This window comes from Mesocricetus auratus, unplaced genomic scaffold (assembly GCF_017639785.1).
Source record: "Mesocricetus auratus isolate SY011 unplaced genomic scaffold, BCM_Maur_2.0 Super-Scaffold_4256, whole genome shotgun sequence".
NCBI classification, from domain to species: domain Eukaryota; kingdom Metazoa; phylum Chordata; class Mammalia; order Rodentia; family Cricetidae; genus Mesocricetus; species Mesocricetus auratus.
Window position 1 is genome coordinate 32,714,944 of NW_024429182.1, and position 19,218 is coordinate 32,734,161.

General features: G+C 35.7%; 1 protein-coding gene across 8 annotated transcripts in view; it reads left to right on the forward strand.

Moving 5' to 3' along the window:
• The window catches only part of Rfx3 (regulatory factor X3), a 251,217-nt gene that overhangs the window by 191,389 nt on the left and 40,610 nt on the right, over positions 1-19,218 (forward strand). For all 8 annotated transcript variants that reach the window (XM_040745977.1, XM_040745989.1, XM_040745998.1 and 5 more), the window contains 4 exons: positions 4,637-4,758; positions 6,544-6,656; positions 14,833-14,948; positions 15,395-15,549. In XM_040745977.1, the coding sequence (XP_040601911.1) occupies positions 4,637-4,758; positions 6,544-6,656; positions 14,833-14,948; positions 15,395-15,549 (506 nt within the window). The remainder of the gene's footprint in view (positions 1-4,636; positions 4,759-6,543; positions 6,657-14,832; positions 14,949-15,394; positions 15,550-19,218) is intronic.

The window sequence follows — 19,218 nt, forward strand, 5'->3', positions numbered from 1 at the left end:
CTGTCTTTAGTCAGCAAGGTTGCTGTTATGTCATTTAAATATTTAGTGCGACTTCTAAGACTTATTCTTCTGAAAGAATGGATCGCTTCACAGTCACTATTTCTTCTGATTCATTCATGATTATGTCACCTGGCTCAGTTCCAATATCAATATAAGAATCCTAGGGCAATTTTTCCAAAGAGAATTATAAGGAATCAGTAGAAAATTCTAACCTCTTGCTATTATTGCTAGCTGGGCAATTTTTTATTTGTTCATGCAAATTACTTTCATACTTTAAGGAATTATAAAAACAAATAATAACTGCCTATAGAGTTCTTATGTTGCCTTTTGCTTGAGCATTTTCAGCAGCTTTGAAAGGACTTTTCCAAATGTTTCATTTGGTGTGGTGAAAATTCCTTCCAGTAATGTTGACTATGCAGCGCTCTCTGCCTTCCACTGGGCTGCTTCAGTGTCTGTGCTTGTGAGATTATTGACAGAATATTACTTCTACAGCAGAGCACAGCTGTCCAAGCCCTAAATAACAGCTACAGCTGACCTCATGGGGACAGATTCCTAACAATTTTCCAAGTTTTCTGGGTTAGTGACAGGTTTCAAGCATGCACTCAGCTATTAAGACATCAGAGCGTCTTTCATTTCTTAATCATTACCAGTGTTAGTTCTGATTGCCCATGGAGTTGCAAGCTGTTAAAATGATCATTTGCTCCTTACTAATTTTGAAACCACGAGCTGCTGCCTCCTTTAATAAGATGTCAGCCTCTCCTGTGAACATGTATAACTCAACAGCCCTGAGTCTATGATGAGAAAACTTAACTAGAAATAATTTGCAAAGTAAATGGAATTACATGAGGTTATAGTTCTAAATACTGAAGAGCTCATTATTTCAACAGGATTCAATATAAAGGTTTATTAGTGGAATGTTTTCCATCAACTTCCCTACTTTTTATAATACAGAATTTTTATGATTATTTAATGAAGAACCAAAATTCATCTTTTCATAGTAAAAGGTAGTTAAAATTTCACCAGAATTAAGCTAATGTAGAATTATTATGTTAGATCAATAAAACATTAAAAAACTTAAAAATATTATGCTTATCTTTCAAATGGCTAAAACTGAGTCTACTCAGGGCCATATCACTTGAATTACTCAATTAATGCTTGATAAATTGTTCTAATATGTGTTATGATCAATATATAGTGTGATCTTGGCCATTCTTTTTAAATTATTGTATATTATAGGAAAAATGAAAATTCATGGACTTTTGTGGGCAATGTGGGCTGTCTGAAGTTGGATACATTTCTACAACATGGGACTTATGGTGTCTGTTTTGAGATGAGAGGGCCTTGTGGACTAGGTCTGTGCAAGCTACTTTAGGAAATCTCTTAGGAGTAAAACCAGCTCTAAGCCCCTTTCTCAAAGACTGTTGAGTAGATGTCGATGAAGACTAGATTCCTATGGGAACTTCCTAGGTATTGGTGATAAAGCTTCAGAGTGGCCAGTATATTTCATCCTTAGCTATCTCTTCTAGGAAGAATCAGCAATCATGAGCATATATCTAGTCTCTCTTGAATGTGACTGTCTGGGTCCTCTTGCTTTGGAAAAACCGAGACAGCTAAGGTAATTGATGGTATTTCCATTGGAATCAAGAGAATGAACATCTTGTCTTCCTGAATCCAAAATTTCTGACTTTGATGGTTTCTCCTGAGCACTGACCCAATGCTAGACAGCAATACACTGAATATGCTACTATGAGTCTGTTGCTTTAGACACAACAAGGAGAGCAAAAGTTAGTACTAAGAGAAGCTCTTTCATACATCCATGCTCACACTAGCCCTCTTGGCCATGAGCCATCTTCCATCCATTAATGGTATCATTCTTCATGGCACAAACTCCTTCCGAATTTGTCCCTAGACCTTTCAGCGTGAGGCACAAAGTTTCAGACTTACCCAGTTTATATCACTATGAAAGAGAAGTATATGAAGAACATCTTTGTCAGTCTTTCAATCCATTGTTTATTCTGCTATTTTTCCCGTTATGGTTATAAGGAGACCACTGATTTCCCAGTTCTAACTGTATTTTCTGGTTTTGCTCTTTTTTTTCTAGGTATTATATGCTTAGGACATACATGTATATAAAACCCATTTACTCCCGTCAGTTGTTTATATATATTTTATATCTCCTATGTAATATTATATACTTTAGTGTTTCCAATTCAATAGCATTATTCGTACACAGTCATGTGTTGTAATTAATTGTGGTTTGATTGCATATTTTAGAATGTAATATCTCTTTCTTTTAGAGACCTCCACTGTTTATGATACTGACCAATTCTATTTTCCTAAGAAACCAAATAATTTTGCTTTTAGGTGGGAGGTTTTCTAAGCACTTTGTGAAAGTATACTGTGATGTAACATGTATCCTTGGAAAATGTACATGAGTAGTAGCTCTTATTGCCTTTCAGATTAAATTTCACTTGCCTTCATATTCATGTTAAAGCACTTCAAGCTATGTAGAACAAAAAGAGCAGATTGAGGATAGTTAGACAAAATCACAGTCGTTCCATAATGCAATATTACAATTTAATACTGAATCTACAAGAAATTTTGCCAGATTAAATCATTCAATTTTAACCATTTTCATCGAAGATAATGTACTTAACCATGAGGAAACGTGCTTAAATAAGTATACTATTTTATTTTATTTTTCATTTGAATTTTTGTGTCTGAAAAAGTTCAGCTGAAAGCAAATTAAACTCTGAATAAATCAATGAGGAAACAAACCAAACTTTCCTAATGAAAGAAGCAGGAACCATTCAAGTCTTCTAAGAAAAAAGGGTAAACCCACTACTGCCCCACACAGGTGCACAGCACACCTGCCAGGGAAAGTTTCTAAACTCCTCAAACATGATATCCAGGGAGGAAAAGCATCAGGAGTGACAGTCCTGGAGCAGAAGGTTTTGCCACTAAAAGAAAGACTAGGTTTGAGTTTCTTTCTACCATTAGAGATCAACAACCAATATTTTGTACTTGAGGAGGATATCTCTAAAACTATGATATGGGTGGTGTTTACTGTGCCCTGCTTTATCTTCTGTCCTCTGACTTTCCTTTTCAGTGACTGATTCTCAGTATTGCTTGTATGGTCTTAACTAGATTCAATCATTTGCTATCTTTTGACAGAATTGAGACATCTTTAAGTGTGTTCTTTTCATGTGTTAGGGACAATAATGACCACATAGCAGGGTGATGAAATGCTGTTTCTTTCTTTTTTTTCTTTTTTTAAGTGCAGTTAGAAATGGGGGAGGAGGCGTTAAAAAACAAACACTGTGATGTGATTCTTCGAAGATATTCCTAGAAAGTTGACTTCATGATCTTTAGTTTTTGAGTTTTTTAAAAAATACCTGAACTGAAGAAAAGTATGTTTTAAACAAAAGAAAAATATGCTTGCTGCACAGTAGTCTGTGCTTGTTTGTCTGGGGAGATTTGCCGATGTTCTTGGTGGTGGTGCTGTGCTGATTGATGTCTGTGGTGGTGTGGTAGTGCTGGTGTTGGTGATGGTGGTGCTGGTGGTGCTGGTGGTAAGGATTAGGTGGTGGTATAGGGATGGTTGTGCTTGTGGTGATTGTGCTGGTGGTGTGGTAGGCGTGTTGATGCTTGCAGGGATGTTGGTAATGTGATGTTGGTGGTGGTGCTGATGTCTGTGGCAATGATAATGGTAGTGTTGCTGCTGGTGATAAGGATGGTGTGGTGGCGTGATGATGGGTGTGTTGGGTATGGTGCAGGTTCCGCAGTGATGTGATGATATTTGATGTTTGGCCTCCAAGGAGTCTGTTTTTACCTCTATAGCACATTTTCTCTATTTTAGTAGCAAAGACTATACATAAAGTGTAGAACTAGGGTCTACAAGCATATTGTCCTCTGACTTTGATTACTTTTTGTGTGTGTAATTTTTTTTCCTGTTCTTGGGAGCAACCCAGGGCCTTGTGTTTGACAGTCAAGTGCCTAAACACTGAGTTAAATCCCACTGAGTCCTCTTAATCTGTAATTTGATAAACTAGGTTTATAGATGAGTTCATATTTTGTTACAAACTGAAGCTTATGGCATTTGTATTTGTGGCTGTTGATAAGAATCAAAGGAGATGAATGTGTTGAGATACATAGGAGGCTTTAAAAAATATGAAGAGCAGTGTGATAAGATTTGTAAGTTGATAGTACTTTAAATCTATTAACTGAAAGCCCTTCATTTCTTTGCAACCTCTTTGATCTTGGTTCAAATTGAAGTTTCAATATTTTTTACCTTAAGTCAATGGCCACTACAAGTTACTTTCACAATATGTACTATGACCATAGGCATGAGAATCTTTGCCTCTGTTGTCCAAAGAAATGCCTCATAATTCTTTCATTCTTACATAAATTTATGGATTTTCACAAATAATTTCTTTCTGATTGCTCTTCCCCTTTTTCTTTTCACAATTAAATAATGTCTGCCCTTGACTTCATGAGAATGCCAAGAAGCAACATTCGACATCTATCTTGAGTCATTGACAAAACTAGAATAAATCAAATGCCTTGAAAGTTTGGGTAGTACAATAAAGCAAGGAATAATTTGGTTTGTTTGTTTTTTCCCGTCTAATATTTTTAGGTACAAGCCTATGCAGAAAGTGGATGGGGTTGCAGATGGTTTCACAGGAAGTGGCCAACAGACAGGCACATCTGTTGAGCAAACTGTAATTGCCCAAAGTCAACATCATCAACAGTTTTTAGGTATGTTAAGGTGTAATGCATAGTGCATAGTAGTTGCTATTAGGATTTTGAAAAGAACAACAGTAGTCTCTTCTCCAAGTAGAATGTCTCCAGATGTTAACTCCTGATAAAGGGGGAGGTGATTTGGTGCTGAGACTATAACGTTAAATGATAGTTCTAGTTCATCTTTATTGAAATATTAAGCTATATGGAATCTTGAATGCATCTGCCTTAAAAGCTCAGGGCTATGAAAGTGTTTTCAAGAGTTGGCTTTTGTGATCAAAATCATGATGTGTTTACTTTAGAAATAATGTTCAGTCCAAAAGCATTCTCATTCCCTGTGTACAAAGTTACATACTCATAGTCTTAGATTAGAAAAACTATAAACATTTTAAATAATGTATTCTTTTAAATTGATTATAGTGCTTCCTATTTTTATATTTATATAGAAAGTGTATACATTTCTTGTTACTGATAGTGTTTGGAAATAGAACTTAAATATTTGAGTATTTATGCAGGAGGCAGAGGAGCAAAAGTGGTAGTTTAGTTGACAGTTAGTCTATAGATGAGTATGAATTGTCTTCAAACAGTGGGCCAATATAAGAGATTTTATTGGTGTGTGTGTGTGTGTGTGTGTGTGTGTGTGTGTGTATGTGTGTGTGTGTTTATGTACCTGTGTGTATGTGTGTGTGTCTCCGTGTGTGTGCATATGTACTTGTATGTGTCTGTGTGTGTACATGTGTGTCTGTATGTGTGTGTGTTTATGTGCACTTGCCAATAGAGACACCTGGAATAGACTTTGAGGTTAGAAAGCTCCTGAGCTTGACACTATAATGACATCATTTCCTAAACCAAAGTGCCCATATGTAGTCTTATGGACCACTGAGCTTTAAAACAATATCATCGTTTATTTTATAGCTATAAATGAGGTTTAATATTCAAAAATTTAAAAACAGGGTTATACAAAGAAACCCTCTCCCCACCAAAAATAACATATTTAGGTTTCCTAAAACTTGGAAAAGAAGATTGTTGTTTAATTTTGACTTTATGGTAATGAACTCACTAAAGTACATTACTAATTGTCCAGGGCTAATGAGAAAAAGAGAGAAAGAGAAAAAGTGAGAGAGTGTATGTGATGTGTGATTTAAAGTGTTATCAAGAGAAGGCTAAATGATGTTTCTGTGCAACATAAAGTGTCATAGTCATTTGAAAGGAGAAGTATATTGGAGTAGGTAGCCACCAGGAAGAGCAGGTTGGTGTAAGTGTTGTACTCAGAGGACTTGTCTGCAGCAGTTGACACCATGTTTTTGTGTAAGAGATAATTTGATTGTAGGATAGCATCATCCATCACATCAAATGAATATTGTTAACTGGATCTTATTTTTTAACTTTTTGGCTTTTAGTTTTATGATCTTCATTTTATGATTATGTAAAAGATATGATCATAAAGAGTTTAAGGTTATATTTATTTTTGTGTGGTTGAATACCATAATACTAAAAATAAGTAAAATTGCTACTGGCAAGCTCAGGTTGTTTTTCTTTTATTAAGAGAATATCCAATGCCCAGTTTAATTAGAGTAAAGCTTAGTTTATATGAAATTCACAAGTAGATCCATTCATTCGTATGTTACATGCTGATAATGTTGCTAAGTTTGGCTGGAAAAATATTAATTTGAAAGTCAGTGATCTTTGGATCTCTGATATCTAAATTTTCTTTCCTTTTTAGTTTTCTGAAAATTCCCCTCATTAATCTGTAATTGACACCATCTACAATAGATTTTTTCTGTTGTGTTGTCATGGTAACAGATGCATCTCGAGCACTTCCAGAGTTTGGAGAAGTTGAAATCTCTTCTCTACCAGATGGTACTACCTTTGAGGATATCAAGTCACTGCAGAGTCTTTATCGAGAGCACTGTGAGGTAAGACCTTCAAATATAATCTGAGACATGCTATGTTTTCCTGCATAACTTGTTAAAAACAAAATAACAAAGATTTTCCCCTAGAGAACAGAGAAGTTCTAGTTATTTTAGTTATTTATTCTAGTTTATTAGCACTAATAAAATCCTTCTTGTCTCAGTGGAAAGTACAGGAATTTGAGAAAGTGATAATTTATTTTATTCTCCATTTCTTAAACTGATCTTCATTTTTTGATATAGCAATTCTTCTCTGGGTATGTCCACAGAAATATACTTACATGTGGATGACAGATCAAATGTACAAGGGAGTTTTTTGCATTATTCTTTTGATTTAAGAGGTTGCTTATAGTTTTAATATATAATTGGGAGAGAGATTAAGTTTGGTATAGTTTATAAGTTTGGCTGTTATATACCCATAGGACTGAAAACTCTAAATATACTAAAAGGAAATGAACTCCAGGGTTTAATGTTAAGCAAAAGAAAAATTGAATACCTTTCACAAAGAAAAGTAAAATGTCAATAGTATCTGTGTTGGTTTGAATCACTAATACCCTTGGGCATTTAAGCATATGTCTCCAGTTGGTGGTGGTGTTTAGGAATCCCTAGTAAGTATGGCCTTATTAAAGGTGGTATATCACTGGAGGTGGGCTCTGAGTATATAAAGACTTGTACCATTTCAAGTTTGTTCCTTCTGCCTTGTGCCTGTGGTTCAGGATGTGAACCCTTCACTTTCTGTTCCTGCTTCCATACCTTTGAACAGTCATCATGAACTCTAAATATCTGGAACCACAATCCCAAATAAACTCTTATATACATTGCTTTAGTTATGGTATGTGATCTCATCTAAATAACTAATACAGAAACTAGCTCCAGAGAGTGGGAAATAACAGAGCCTTTAGACACCTGCAAAGGAACCAGCTCAAGAGAGGGAGATGTATGTTACAGGCAGCAGAGTTGGAGGAGCAGAGCATCTAATCCCTTTGATATCAGATATGGCATTAGAAAATTTTACGTTTGCCCTGCTGTTTTTCAGTCTTGTTTTGGTTCAGTATTTTCTTGCTATTACCCCATTTTTAAACAGTATTGTGACTGTAAAACTACGAGGAATTTAAAGTTGATCTAAATATAGTTTGCTTTATGTTATAGCTCTGCTATTGTGAAGGCCAGAGAGAGGGATGAATGATTTGATCGAGCTATCCCCTATAGTTTTGAGTATTTGAAAACTTGGTCCATAGTTGGCAGTGCTGTTTGTGGAGGCTAAGGGGATATGGTCAGCTTGGAGAATGTTTGTCACTGAAGGTGGGCCTTGAGAGGTTGAAGGCCCTCACCATTTTGAGTTTGCTCTTTTTTGTGCTTGCAATTCAAGATGAGCCCTTTCTTTCTTGCTGCTCCCACCATGACTTTGCTCTCATTATTGTTTCTAACCTTCTGGAGACATAAGCCCTTCTGTAAGTTGCCTTGGTTTTATCACAGAAACAGAAAAGTAACTAATGCAGTACCCTTGTAAAATCAAACAAATATATATGCAAAACAAAAACTAGAAGCCACGTTCAAGAGAGAGTCTGTTGAGACCTTTGAATACTACAAATGTGTGCTTCTATGTTAATATACTTAGTAAGAACCTTTGGCCTTCTTTGTAGGGATCCTTTAGACTGCTTTGAGAATTGAAGTAGCTTTATCTCAGGAGTATTTGTGATTTGCCTACAATTTAAGGATCATCCTATGATGTCTAGAGAATTCCTTCTAACTTCTGAGAGTGAGGGATGAAATAGTAAGTTTCAGCTTAAAATATGTGAAGGCTATTTGAGGGTTTGGTTACTTAAGGCTTCCCTTGATGTTTTAGATCCCTACTCCTACTCTCCTTTTCCTGTCAGAATTGGTGACATTGTCTAAGATGGGAGTTTTCTCCATTCCAGTGTAGTAATGCATCTTACATTCACCTGGTAGAAAGAAGGTAATATACTGCACAGAGTTTCTTATATGGTTTTAGAACTTAAATAGATTTATTTCAGGAATATTTATGGTCTGCTTGCAAATTAAGGAGTAGCAAATATATATATATATATATATATATATATATATATATATATATATATATATTTCCCATTGCTCCAGAAATAAGATTACATGAGTGAACCCAAGTGCCTGTCAGAGATGCTAGGTTGATGACAACCAAGGACAAGTCCTCTCCTTATCAACATCTTGCATGACAGAGTGTTCTTCCACTTGTCTTACTTGTTTCCAACAATTCAGCATGATATAAGCTATTTAGTATTCATTTCCCTTTAACTCATATGTTTTTCTGAGTATTGGAATATTTCTAAATAGTCATTGTACGCATTGAAAAAAATTTCTCTTTCACCTATTTCATTAAATGAAAATTATGTGAAGTCTTTAAACAATTTATCATCTATCTGTATCCAGATAAAGCCTTCTGTAAGCAGCTTAGCTTGTACAAATATAATTCAGTTTTTTGAGTGACTCATTTTTATTCAGAGTGTAAATTGGAGTATAATTATTTACATTGCTAAAGAGTGTATAGTGAGATCACTCTAAGCAACAGATGCCTCCAATAAGATTAAAATAGTCTTTAAATTATAAAACTTTCATGAAAATTCCAAGTGTAATGAATAAATACACTTCATGTGAAGAGATGGGGGTACTTGTAACATAATTAATCTGTGTTAGAAATGACAGTCCACAAAATGAACCCCACTGATTTCTGTTTTCAATGCTCATGCCATCTCTCATGGAGCAGAGTGGTATATTTAGAAAATTATAATTCTAATTTTTTGTTACATGTCAAACATTTTAAATAAAGATGCTTGGATCTCAGAATCAATCCTGTAGTCATTTATCATAAGGCAGTTGAATATAGATTATTTTAATTTTTATTTGCCTATATGCTTGAAAATTGGTTGAAAAGTAATAGTATTTTAATCACTCACAAAACTGTCTTAAATGAGGCTAGTGTTACTGTTATTTTCAAAGAGTTATTTGAGATTAATTTTAAAATACTAGGTTTATGATGTGCTGCGAATTCTTGCTTATAGCTTTTCTATAGCTTTTATTTTTTTCTTTAATTTTTTTGTATTTCCTTCTAGCTTTTATTTTTTAATTTTTTATTTTAATTTTAAATAGCTTGTTTTACATGTCAATCCCAGTTCCCTCTCTCTCCCCTCCCACCCCCCCATCCCCCCCAGCCTCCCACCCTATTGCCAATTCCTTCCACTTAGGGGATATCTAGAGTCTGTCATTTCACTCAGGGTAGGGTCCAGGCACTCTCCTAAGAGTCCAGGCTGAGAGAGCATCCCTCTTTGTGCTATGGACCCACGATGTCTGTTTGTATTCCAGGGATAAACACTGATCCACTCACTGCTCAGGGCCCCATAGGTTGCCCAGGCCTCCTCCATGACATTCACATTCTGGGGTCCAGATCAGTCCCATGCTGGCCTCCCAACTGTCGGGGTCTGGGGTCCAAGAGCTCCCCCTTGTTCAGATCAGCTGTCTCTGCTGGTTTTGCCAGCCCATTCTTTGCCAATTTGCTCATCGCTCCTCTCTCTCTGTCACTGGGTTCCTTCGGTTCAGTTCAGTGTTTAACTGTGGGTGTTTGCCTCTGCTTCCATCAGTCACTGGATGAAGGCTCCAGGATGGTTATAGACATCAAGTTCAATATTGTACTTGAAGTTCTAGCTACAGCAATAAGACAACAAAAGGAGATCAAGGGGATACAAATAGGAAAAGAACAAGTCAAGCTTTCACTATTTGCAGATGATATGATAGTTTATATAAGTGACCCAAAAAACTCAGCAAGGGAACTCCTAGAGCTGATAAACACCTTCAGCAAAGTGGCAGGATACAAGGTAAACTCAAAAAAAAATCAGTGGCCCTATTATATACAGACGACGAAGTGACTGAGAAAGAAATCAGAGAAACTTCACCCTTTACAGTAGCCATAAATAGCATCAAATATCTGGGGATAATGTTAACCAAGGAAGTGAACGACCTGTATATCAAGAACTTTGAGTCTTTAAAGAAAGAAATCAAAGAGGATACCAGAAAATGGAAAGATCTCCCATGCTCTTGGATTGGTAGGATCAACATAATAAAAATGCTAATCTTGCTAAAAGCAGTCTACAGATTCAATGCAATCCCTATCAAAATTCTGGCACAATTCTTCACAGACATGGAAAGAACATTAATCAACTTTATATGGAAAAACAAAAGGCCCAGGATAGCCAAAACAACCCTATACAATAAAGGAACTTCAGGAGGCATCACCATACCTGACTTCAAGCTTTATTATAGAGCTATAGTCCTGAAAACAGCTTGGTATTGGCACAAAAATAGGCAGGTAGACCAATGGAACCGAATTGAAAACCCTAATTTTAACCCACACACCTATGAGCACTTGATTTTTGACAAAGAAGCTAAAACTATACAATGGAAAAAAGAAAACATCTTCAACAAATGGTGCTGGCATAACTGGGTACTGGTATGCAGAAGACTGCAGATAGATCCATGTTTATCGCCTTGTACAAAACTTAAGTCCAAATGGATCAAAGATCTCAACATAAATCCAGCCACACTGAAACTTTTAGAAGAGAAAGTGGGAGATACTCTTGAACAAGTTGATACAGGAGACCACTTCCTGAACATAACACTAGTAGCACAGACACTGAGATCGACAATTAACAAATGGGACCTCCTGAAACTAAAAAGCTTCTGTAAAGCAAAGGACACAGTCAACAAGACAAAAAGGCAGTCCACAGAATGGGAAAAGATATTCACTAACCCCTCATCTGACAGAGGGCTAATCTCCAAAATTGACAAAGAACTCAAGAAGCAAGTCTCCAAAACACCAAAGGATCCAATTAAAAGGTGGGGTACAGAACTAAATAGAGAATTCTCAATAGAGGAGGCTAAAACGGCCAAGAGACACTTAAGAAAGTGCTCAACATCCTTAGCCATCAGGGAAATGCAAATCAAAACAACTCTGAGATACCATCTTACTCCTGTCAGAATGGCTAAAATCAAAAACACCGAAGACAATTTATGCTGGTGAGGATGTAGAGAGAAGGGAACACTCCTCCACTGCTGGTGGGAGTGCCAACTCGCACAGCCACTTTGGAAAGCTGTATGGAGATTCCTCAGGAAAATGGGAATCAATCTACCACAAGACCCAGCAATTCCACTCTTAGGCATATATCCAAATGAGGCAAATTCATACAACAAGGGCATCTGCTCCACTATGTTCATAGCAGCATTATTTGTAATAGCCAGAACCTGGAAGCAACCTAGATGCCCCTCAACTGAAGAGTGGATAGAGAAAATGTGGTACATTTACACAATGGAGTACTACTCAGCAGAAAAAAATGGAATCTTGAAATTCACAAGTAAATGGATAGCACTGGAAGAAACCATCCTGAGTGAGGTAACCCAGTCGCAAAAAGACAAACTCATATATGGATTTTAGACATGGATCAGGATAGTGCCAGTCTGCACTTCCACTGACAGAGAGTCTGGGAAACAGGAAAGAACCTAAAAGATATGCATAGTACCCAAGAGAAGAGGAATGAGGCAAGATCCTCTGATCAGATGGGGAATACGGCTGGGGGGGGGGGGGAGAGGAGTGGGAGCTGGGAAGAAGAAAGGGGGAGAAGAGGAAGAGAGAGTAGGTCATGGGGGAACAGGAAGGTTGAGTGTGGGGGGGGTAGAATAGGAGGAAGAGGGAATCATAGGTTAGAAGACAGATCAGGCACCAGTGTGACCTCTAGTGATCTAAAGGGATGACACCAATTGGCAAGCTAAGCAATAGTGGAGAGACCACCTCGAATGCCCATTCCTGATATAGTTTTTAGTTTTAGGGTAGGATTATTCGATGTTTGGAATACTTGTAATATATATGTCTAGGTATTTTTAAGTATCACTAGCTTTAGTCTTAGAGGTATGTAAAATATTAACTGCCTCACACTTTAGAGATATCACTTGGAATATACCTAAGCTACAGTTAAAGAAGCAGACATACAAGCTTCTTTCTGGAGAATGTTTTGGTTTCATATGAGATAAGGGACAACTATGTTTACTTTGTTTTCAGAGTTTGCCTTAGGTATGTTATGTTTTGATTGTGAGCCTAGCCTTTAATGGCTGAGCCATCTCTCTAACCCTTGGGTAATTTTTAATCTTACATAAAAGTTTTATAATTAATTTAGCTCATTTTCACTATCTGCCAACTTACAGAATTCCCTACTAGTTCTCAGAACATGTCCTCCATGCACATGCTTAATGCCTGAATGAGCCTCAAGGTAAGGTAGTCTCTATCTCAGGCTTCAAGCCAGATCTACACAAGTGGCACATATGCTAGACTTGTGAAATTACAGTTCACTTTTTCTAAAATACTTAGATGAACTCTCAGTTGTTCCCATTTTCTGTTCCTTCTTTGGACTTTTATAGATCCATTTGGGAATCTTTATCTTAGTTATTGATGGAATCAAACCCATTCTACTGACTTACACTGCCTGCAAGTCAGCCTTTTTACATTCAGTGTGATCACAGATTTAAATTTTCTTTGGCTTCATATTTGCTGTTATCTGAAGGCTCTATTATAAAGTGATTGGAGTGGCACACTCAAATTAAATATTTTCATCAAATGTTAGAGGAAGAAATGACAGTTACTGACACCATCACAGAAGAAAAAGAAATCCTGATACACCTGGGAAATGGTTCTAGAGACTAAATTTAATCTAAAACTCAAGGCAAGGTGGACCCCACAATTATATAACAGTGATCTTAAACTAATCTATAAAAGGAGCGTACAAATGCATATTGTAAGCCTGGCGGTGGTGGTGCACACCTTTAATCCTAACACTCGGGAGGCAGAGGCAGGCAGATCTCTGTGAGTTCAAGGCTGGGCTGGCCCGACAGCCTCCAAAACAATACAGAGAAACCCTGTTCGTAAAACCAAAAAAAAAAAAAAAAAAAAAAAAGAAAGAAAGAAAGAAAAAAAAGAAAAGTATATTGTATGGCGTAGTGGGGAATGCAAATTATTATATAGCCAAATATGCCTGTATGTATATCCCTTTTCTTCCCAGAAATGTATTAGTATCTGGAGGCCTCTTGACTCCAGTATATATGTCGCCTCTGCCTAACTGGGATCCATGATCAGCAGCCTTGGAAGAGTAGATCAAACTTACCCCTATCTGCCACACTTGAGCAAGTTATCATTCTTAACTTCTGCCTTCTTGGATGGCCATGGTCTCCAACCAAGAACACAGATGTTGGAATGTTTTGTCCTTCAGTATGTGTGATTGTTGGTTTCAACTGTTAACTTACCAAGTTCTCTAGATTTACCCTCAAAGCAAATTTCATGTGGCATGTGGGAGTGTCAATGTTGGAATGTTCTGATTACATTAGATTTGGATTAGATTTAATAACATCTTATTTAACACACATTGTGAAAAATAATGTAACGTAACATGGAAGCAATATAAATGTGTTAGATAATTGTTTATGTTATGCCTTGTCATTTAAAAAATAGAATATTAAGAATATAAGCAGATTGTTAATTTCCATTTCTTTTCCCATCTTTGAAATGTTACATGTCAATAAAGAAAATGCTGTATGTAAACTATCAGTTATTGTTTGAGTACAGTTTGTATCAACCAAAAATTTGAAAGAATAAGAACAAAATATTAACTTTAACTAATTATTTTTTCTATTTTCTAAGCCTCTAAGTATAGCTGACATACTATGTAATCAATAAGCATAAAATTCAGTTGATTAGCTAATTAGTCTATATTAGTTTATTTTCTTTTGCTATGATAAAACACCATGACCAGGATCACTTACAGAAGAAAGAGTTTATTTGGATTTATGACCCCAAGGGCTAAGAATCTGTGATAGCAGGGAGACATTGCAGCAAGCAAGTTCATGGCTCACATCTTGAATCACAAGCACAGAGTAGAAATAGAGAACTTAAAACAACATAAGATTTTACAGTCTTAAAGCCCACCTCCAGTGACATAAGTCCTCCAACAAGGCCACACCTCCTAAGCATTCCCAAACAGTGCCACCGATTGAGGACCAAGTATCCAAATGCCTTAGCAGAAACATCTGGTGGTAAAGTAAAAGAACAAGAGGAAGTAAAGGAAGTAATATGGTTTGGTCATTTTGTTTTTAGGCAATATTGGATGTTGTTGTGAATCTTCAGTTTAGCCTGATAGAAAAATTATGGCAAACATTCTGGCGCTATTCTCCCTCTACTCCAACTGACGGCACTACAATTACTGAATCAAGGTCAGAATCAATATGCTTTTCTGATTCATTTTCATGACACAGTAGGTATCACAGCTAATAAATTAGAGATATGTATACCAGTTGTGAACTTTACCTGATAACATTGAGTAGATTGACCATGCTAGGAATAAACCACAGACTGCTCTCCTAAGGTTTTAGTGTGTGTAGCTCCCATTTTATTGATTTGGGGGACTATGTTAGATCTATGTCATGCTAGTGCATTGCTATCATATCAACCTTTCAGACCATAAGAAAATATTAATGTGCATAGGTAGCTCTGGGGGTGTATTTGTATATATACATACATATATATTCAGCCATATGACACCAGTGCAATGATGGTATAGTTCTAACCTCAGTAATATTTGATAAACTATTTTTTAAAGTCCATTTTCTGTTTTATCCTCATTTGCCATCTATTCATTTGCGACATTTATTCACACCAGCAATCTGAGTGAAATAGAAAGTCGACTTCCGAAAGCAAAGCTGATAACTCTGTGCAAACATGAGTCTATCCTGAAATGGATGTGTAACTGTGACCATGGGATGTACCAGGCTTTGGTGGAGATTCTCATCCCCGACGTCCTTAGACCCATTCCTAGTAAGTTAAATGGAGACAACTACGGATGCTTTTGTTCTCATACATACCACCCAAGAAGTTTTGGGGATTGATGTTGCAATCAGGATTGATCCTAATTTCATTTAAATTTGTCAAATAAAAAACATGCAGCATATAGAATATTGCATGGAAAGAGCCTACAGTGACACTATAGCGAAAGGGAAATGACCTGTTTTCTAGTCGTTTACATTATTATTACTTTTAAAAGTCAATCTACAGCTATGACACCCTCAATAAACTAATTGCAAGAACACTGTTAGTTCAGTCAATCTGCAAAGTTATTCTACTCAAGGCTAAAGTCCTCTGCATATAGCCAAAATATATTCAAATCTCTAATTGCAGGCCATTCTCTTTCATGGTTGCTTAGGATTTGAAATGAATTGATTGTGGTTTCCTGTAGTATTGAATTCCTTTATAAAAGCATTTAATCTGCCACCTGTATCATCTTCAGAATTACAAATCCAGTTTCCATTAACACTGATGGTTAACTAGTATTTTGAGAGAAGAATCTAGTAACGACACAAGCATTGTGCCCCACTATGAAGTGAATGGGAACTGCATAAACCACTCAGTTTACCTTTTTCAGTAACAATGTTATAGCATGACTTTCTCTGTAATCGTTGGTGTAAATGCAACTATACATAATTGTTAGGGACTGTTGGAATTACTTTTACACCTGATGACCCATACTAATGACCTTAACTTTGAAAAAGAAATGGGACCGCTTCCTTTTTGACATTTAAAGCAATCTTTTAGCTAGTAAAATTGGCAGTATGTACTATAAATATGGTATTCACTATTATTTGTTACGTTATTGTGGAAAACATAAGTAGGGTTTAGTAGAAGGAAAAGGGAAGATATTAACATTTGTATGCTTATACTTGTAAATATAAAGACACAGTGGAAGGTATAAATTCTTTTATATATTCATTACCTTAAAATAAGTTCTTATACACATTTACATGTTATGCCAATCAATGTATATTAATATATGGAGGAGGAAATAAAAGCAAAAGAAATCCCACTGACATTATCTTACCATTTTATAAATTGCTAATGTGTTCCAGTCTATCTACACCAGGTTACCTCACTAAAAAGATTGATAAAAATTGATACTGTCACTGAAAATTTCACCATGTCAATTTCCACTGGTTTTTGTTTCAGAATTTGATTTTTTTTTTCTAGTCTCCTGCTCCCTGTGTTCTGAGTGTTAATCTCTAGAGATTTTTAAAAGAAGTTGCATAGGCTAGCTCATTAGCCTATGACATCTGGCTACCAGTATACAATTTCTCTCATGAGATACAAGGGGAATGTCAGGGAGTGCTTGCTTTTCAAGAAAACAGCATCAATATTCATTAAACAATTCTGAAATCATGTGCTTTTGTCTTAGCATCATATGAATTTAACAGTTCCCTGCTTTAAATCATGCATCACTTTTGGTTTACTTTAAGCCTTAGAATTTTAAGTATATAATACACTTTCCCTTTGTCTTTTGAAAAATATGTTTAAAAAAATGGTTTATTCTGTCAAGTAGTTTGTCTCTACATTCACCAGAAAATGGAATCACTTTACTTCTCTGAAGTTACACGATACTACTCTACAAAAGAAATTTGGGGAATTCAGTTTCCATTTACAATGAGGCTCAACAATGTAATGCTTAAAATACAATGTAGATAACTGTTGCTGGGCTGTGTGCTTCTTAATGCTGATCTTGAGCAGGCTGAGGGAGTCAGCTCTGGAATAGATTTTAAATATCAAACCATCCATTTATGAGCCTTTAGAATCTGTCAGAGTCCGTCTGCACGATTTCAATTTTATGTGAATCCCTACAGGGAGAACAAACTTGATTTTATTTTTTTAAAAAAAAATGTATTTTTTGGCTACTAGTACTTCACTCTACCATTTTCTGTCCAGATGGGATTTCTTTTTTTAGCTAAAAAGTCTGCACATCGTACTAATTTAAAGTCAGCTTGAAACGCCTATATTCTAAAATACATTCACCCAAAATATGAAAAAAGGAAATTAAGTGTGAATTATTGAATGAGATTTCAACTGGTAACATTTAAATGGGCAACTGGGAATATAATAAAAGGTGGCCCAGAATAGCATTTAGTATTTTAAAAAAGTAAATACCTAAACTTTTTAATATGTACAATGTATCTGTTTTTATTATAACTTCCTTTCCATCAAGTTTGTCTAGGTAAAATAGGGCATACATGAAATGCTTTCAAAATAACATAACAAGTTATTGGGGGTCTTTTCTAATTAAACCATTATAATGCTAATTGTAGAACAAAATAGAAAAAAATAGGCTGCCAAGTTGAACCTTGAACAAAATTTTACTGAGTTTCAAAAAAGACTTAATTTTTTCACACTTTTCATTTCCATTCATGCCTGTACTCCATGATTCTAGTACATAAAACAACAGAAAGATGCATTTCTTTCTTTTTTTCCTCTCTTTTGACTGTGGTGGGATGCTTTGGAGATTTCAAAAGATTTTCTCTCAAGAAATTTCCAATCTAGTCTAGTTAGGAGTCTGCTTTCTTTCCCAATCATTATTTACCTGAATTCAGTCTCTACTATCCAGTTAAATACACTTTTTAAAAATTAAGTTGTTTTATTATTGGGGTGTTAATTTTGTATCTTTTTGTAAATAACTTGAATACACCAGATTTCCCTCTGAAATCTGTTTTGGCAAAATTAACAAGTAAGACTGTTATACCTACTTGAGCGTAGAGCGGAAAGCCCAAGACTTTGGTCCTGCTGTACATTCTCGGGTGCAGCTGGCCAAAATAGAACCTTCTTTCTCACAGTATTTCACAGATATGGGTATCTATAAGACTATATGGAACCTGCACAGAGTAGATTTGTGTTATGGGTGCTTTAAACGTTTGTTAAATGCCCAAATCTATTCCCCACAGTGTGCAGTCCTGGGCGCAAAGGAATTAAAAGACTCTGACTGGATGATGAACTGAACAGACTCAGTGAGCAGCTCCCTTGTGTCAAAGTTAACAATGATAACTGAGGATGCTTCTGGCCATTCCATGACAACTCTAAAGTTCTGTCATGAGACCTTTGCCATTTCAAGCTTTAATGAATTAGGGTTAGATGTTTTGATAACGCTTTAGTAATATTGCTCTCTGTGACAGCAATTTTATCACAATGATCTTTTAGCTCCTACATGTGAAATTAGAAAGAATAGTCTTCTGAAATTTTCATTCCAACAATTATTTCTCCTCTTTTTTTTCAGCAAAGATTAAATACTCCAATTCATAGGTTATATAGTAGAACATCGAATAGAGAAAAACAAAGCTTTGCACTGTGTTTCATTTTAACTAACAGTGTAAAATAAGAATAAGTTTGAAACCAAAATGGAAATTCTTAGCCCTTGATCACAAAACTCTTCATGATGTTTTGTCCAAGGTAAAAAGCCCCATAAAGTATATTCACAACTGGTATATGTTGCCAAAAACAGAAAGATTTGAATGTTTTCATTTTTCAACAGGTGTCATCAGTGTCTGAGAACAAAATAGTTTTAAAAGCCAAAAATACTACTTTTAGATGCTCTAAGAAATTAGAAATGATGTTACTTTTTAATCAATGAAGATAATATAAATTCTGTTCTATGAAATAAAAGTAATATAAACATAT